This window comes from Alligator sinensis, unplaced genomic scaffold (genome assembly GCF_000455745.1).
Source record: "Alligator sinensis unplaced genomic scaffold, ASM45574v1 scaffold1302_1, whole genome shotgun sequence".
NCBI lineage: Eukaryota > Metazoa > Chordata > Crocodylia > Alligatoridae > Alligator > Alligator sinensis.
The window spans coordinates 179,252-183,276 of NW_005842612.1; the positions used below are offsets into that span (position 1 = coordinate 179,252).

Consider the following 4,025-nt stretch of genomic DNA (forward strand, 5'->3'; position numbering starts at 1 on the left):
CTGCCCTGTGCACCCCCCCGCACCCCTGCCACAGCACCTTCTTTGGGGCCTGGCCCTGGATCTGGCGTGGCCACGTAGCCATGTCTCTCCCAGTCTGCCAGGTGCGCCGGGTCTCTGAGGAACGTGGCCGGCAGGGGCAGCCCAGCCGGGTCGTAGCAAAATACGTGCCGCCTGCTAAGGAACCAGGTCGCCACCAGGCTGGAGGCCCATGGGTGCAGCTGCCCCCCAGGCCCCCTGCAATTGGGGCAGTCACAGCAGGACCCAGAGCACAGACAGGCGCTTATCCAGGGGTAGATGCCACGGAGGGTGTCTTGTAGCCATCAGCCTGGGGCCAGGGCTGGAGCTAGGGACCCCTGGCCTGTGTTACTGGGTCCCTGCCACCTGCCTCTCAGGGGGGAGCGGGACCCTGGTGTCTGCCCCCCGTGGTGGAGCACCAAAGGATATAGAGACGGTGTTGAGCTGGGCAGGCTGGTTGGGCAGCGGCCGCAGGCAGGGGCACAAGGCAGCGGCTGGCACAAGGCTCAGCTCCCCACTGCTGCCGGCCTCAGCCACCGCAGCAGGGAGCAGCAAGCGAGTAGCACAGCCCAGCACCGGGTGCAGCTTCCTGCAGGGCACAGGGGTACCGGGGGGCCCTGGCCTGCGTGCAGCGGGAGACAACACAGGGACACGGCCCGCATCAGGGTGCAGTGTCTGCCTAGACCCCCCCAGGCTGGGATTGGGGGGAATCAGGCAGTGCCCAGACCCCATAGGCTGGAGTCAGGGGGGCACTGTGTGCTGTACAGATGCCCCAGGCCTGGATCAGGGGGTGCCAGGCGCTGTACAGACCCCCTGGTGAAACCAGGTCTCGCCATCGTGCCAGGCACTGCCCAGGCACTCATGTGCCCACAGAATCAGACACACACGTGTGCACATGCACACAGGCCCTCGCCCCCTCAACACACACACATACACACCACACACACACGTGTGCACACAGATACCTACATGCACACACAAGTGAGAAGAGGTGGCTGCCCCCCCGCCCCCCACCCCAACAGGGCACCTTGGAGCATCTGGAGGTGACAGCCCATGGAAAAAGCCATGCACACACGCAGGTGCATGCACTGCCTCCTGTTGGAGGCTTGGGGGTGGCTGGGCGGGCACTGAGGCCCCCAGGGCTGTGCCAGGCTCAGCTTGGCCGCGCACCCCGTATTTTTCCAGGGAAGTTGCTCTGGCCCCGCGGGCACTGCGGCTTGGAGCAGCCGCTGCGCTTGGCTCTCCTGCATCTGCCAGGGACTTGGGGTTGTTCCTGTACCTACCGTCCTGCCCACATTGCCTTGATCCCGGCCTGGAGGGCTTGTCCAGTACCCCACGCCCCCTGATCTTGGCCCCGGGGGGTCCATACAGTGCTTGGCCCAGCCCCAATCCTGGTCCAGAGGGTCTGTACAGCACCTGGCGCCCCCCAATCCTGGCCTGGGGGTTCATATAATGCCTGGTATAAAAGGGTCCCAGTCTTGCCCGTTAGTTACTGATCCCGGCACTCTGTACTTTTCCAGGAAGAAGCCAGCAAAGCAAGGAGCAGCTGGAGCCGCCCCTCCCCGCTCTGCGCTGGCTGGCAGAGCTCGGAGCCAGGCACCAGCCTGCAGACACCCGCCCCCGCCGTCCCGGACACCCCAAGGTCAGAGGGGCCCGTTCTGATCTCTCCACCCTGCTGCAGGGAGCTCTGCTCCTCCTGCCCCCTCAGGGAGCACCAGGTGCCCTCAGGTCCCCTGCCCGGCCAGTGCCCGGCCCCCCCTTACTGTATGTAATGCCTCCAGTCAGCCACGAGCTCGGTCCCGCTCAGGACACACACGCCAGCTTGTGACGCCTCGCTGCAGGGCAGGACACGTGTCAACATGGTACAAGCGCTGCAAACCATCATGCCCCCTGCATGGGAGCACTGTGCTACCCGCCCGACACCCTCCAGGTGCCCCTAGGCCTGGACCTGGGATACACAGGTAAACAGGTGAGAGCCACACAGGGGTCACCAGCCTACTGGGGGGGTCACGCATGTGTGTGCATGAAGTTCCCATGTGCTGTGTGTGGCATCCGCCCAGGCACAGAGGATGAGGAGGGCAGCAGGGGTCTGCGTAGCCAGGTGACGGCACCCACCCCAGGCCTGTCCCAGTGACCCGAGGCCTGGTCACCTTCTGCCCCCATGTCCCGGCCACCGCCACTTGCTCACCAGTAGGTCTGGGCAGAGATGGCGCCTTGCACATTCACGCAGTAGTGAAACCTCATCTGCAGAGAGAAGGGGGGTGGGTGGCAGAGGTCAGCACAGGCAGCTAGCCGCTAGCTGGACCCCCTAGGCTGGGATCACGGGGTGCCGGGCACCGTGCAGACCCCCCAGGCCGGGACTGGGGGGTACCAGGTGCTATACAGGCCTCCCAGGCTGGGACCAGGGGGCATTACCTTGGGACGCAGGAGGCTGACCCGGTGGATGAAGCTTTGCAGGGCCTGGCAGGCGGCTTGTAGTTCCCCAGGCTCCTCCTCCGCCTGCAAGAGCAGCATAGAGGGGCTTTGGCTACAGGCCCCAAACAGGGTCCCAGCCATGGCAAGGCTGGGGGGCAGGACCAAGCTGGTGGGCCCCCACTCAGCCTCCTGCCTGGCGCAGGGGCCTTGCCACCAAGCCACGTGGCCCCAGTCTGGCCGAGGCCCGTGGGGCTAAGCGCCCCAGAAACCAGGCTGCCCCAGCTATATTTAGGCACCCGCATCACTGGCCTACTTAGCGGCACAGCCACGTGCTGGGACCCCACGCCTGGGAGCAGCGGGTAGCGGGAGGGCTCCCAAATGGCCACCCCTGTCCCCGTTCACGTGCGTCCTGTTTGTCCTTTGTCAGCTTGAAAGGGGTTATGGGGAGGGTGGAGAAATGCCCAGTGGGACAAGGGACCCTGAGGGGTCTGCACAGCCCCCAGTGCCCCCAATCCCAGCCTAAGGGGTCTCTATGATGCCCAGTGCCCCAGTCTTGGGCTGGGGGGTTTGAACAGAACCTGGCGCAGCCTCATCTCGGACCCGCTCCCCCTGGGATGCTTGGCTGGAGGCAGCCCGGGGGCAGGACCACGCACCTGGAAGGCCAGCCGGAGCGCGTCGGGAGCCAGCAGCTCATGGCAGCACACGCAGGCGTCCCGTGGGCTGATCCACTGTACAGGGAGCTCGGCCAGCCGCCCGCCTGCGTCTGTGCGAGGGGACACACTGGTCACCCACGCCTGGGACCGCCAACCCCAGGATGGAGTGGCAGCCGGGACCCCTGGCTTCTCTTCCCCACACCGGAGGGGAGCAGGGGACAGTGGGTTAATGTAAGGGGAGCTGGGAGCCCGGACCCCTGGGTTGTCTCTAGCTTTGGGAAGGGACTGGGGGGTGACAGCCCGGACCCCTGGGATCTCTCCAGCTCCGAGATGGGAGTGGGATCTCGGGGTTTAGTGCGGGGGTGGGAGCCCGCGCAGCAGGGCTGGTTCTGGGTGCCAGGGGCTGGCATGGCCTGGGCTGCGTGCGCGGGCAGGAGAGGAGGGGGGTCCCAGGGGGGCGCTTACCTCTCCAGACTTGCTCGCCAAGGCTCCAGGCACCAAAGGGACCTTGGGCGGCAACTGTAGGAGACAGCCAGGGGGCACCATGACCCCAAGCCTGGCCCAGCAGGGACCCCAAAGCCCTCCCCCCACCCACCCCACGATGCGCTCACCACTGGTCACGCACTGGAGCCGGCTCCTGCCCGGGGCTGTGTCCGGGGCCTCGGTGCACAGCACCAGCCGGCCTCCCGCCTCCGGGGGCCCCAGCCGTACCAGGAGCTGCTCCACGACCTGCCAAAGGAGGGGGAGATGCGAGCAGGCACGGGGTGGCAGCCTCCCACTCGGGAGCCCCCGGACCCCAGGCTACGATAGCACCCAGGCGCCCGGGGTGCCAGGCCTCCACCTCTGGCTGCTCCACCCATGTGACCCCTAAGACCCCAGTCCAGCCCCCCACAGACCCATCCCACCCCGCACCATGACCCCTAAGACCCCCCACCCCGCTCC

The 4,025-nt window shown here is 66.7% G+C and overlaps 2 protein-coding genes across 3 annotated transcripts in view; one reads left to right on the top strand and one right to left on the bottom strand.

Moving 5' to 3' along the window:
• CUNH11orf80 (chromosome unknown C11orf80 homolog) overlaps positions 1-2,900 on the bottom strand; it is a 6,145-nt gene extending 3,245 nt beyond the window's left edge. The window contains exons 1-5 of one of the 2 annotated variants that reach the window (XM_025214913.1): positions 2,431-2,900; positions 2,204-2,259; positions 1,779-1,850; positions 445-637; positions 38-164 (exon numbers count right to left, since the gene is read on the bottom strand). In XM_025214913.1, coding sequence (XP_025070698.1) covers positions 38-164; positions 445-637; positions 1,779-1,850; positions 2,204-2,259; positions 2,431-2,571 — 589 coding nt within the window. In that variant the 5' untranslated portion in view covers positions 2,572-2,900. Of the gene's footprint in view, positions 1-37; positions 165-444; positions 638-1,042; positions 1,973-2,203; positions 2,260-2,430 lie in introns of those variants that run through there. The other variant, XM_025214912.1, reaches the window with a different exon arrangement.
• Positions 2,901-3,684: 784 nt separating this feature from the next.
• The window catches only part of LOC102369068 (acylphosphatase-2-like), a 4,155-nt gene continuing 3,814 nt past the window's right edge, over positions 3,685-4,025 (top strand). The window contains exon 1 of the mRNA XM_025214925.1: positions 3,685-3,790. Within this exon, the coding sequence (XP_025070710.1) occupies positions 3,685-3,790 (106 nt within the window). The remainder of the gene's footprint in view (positions 3,791-4,025) is intronic.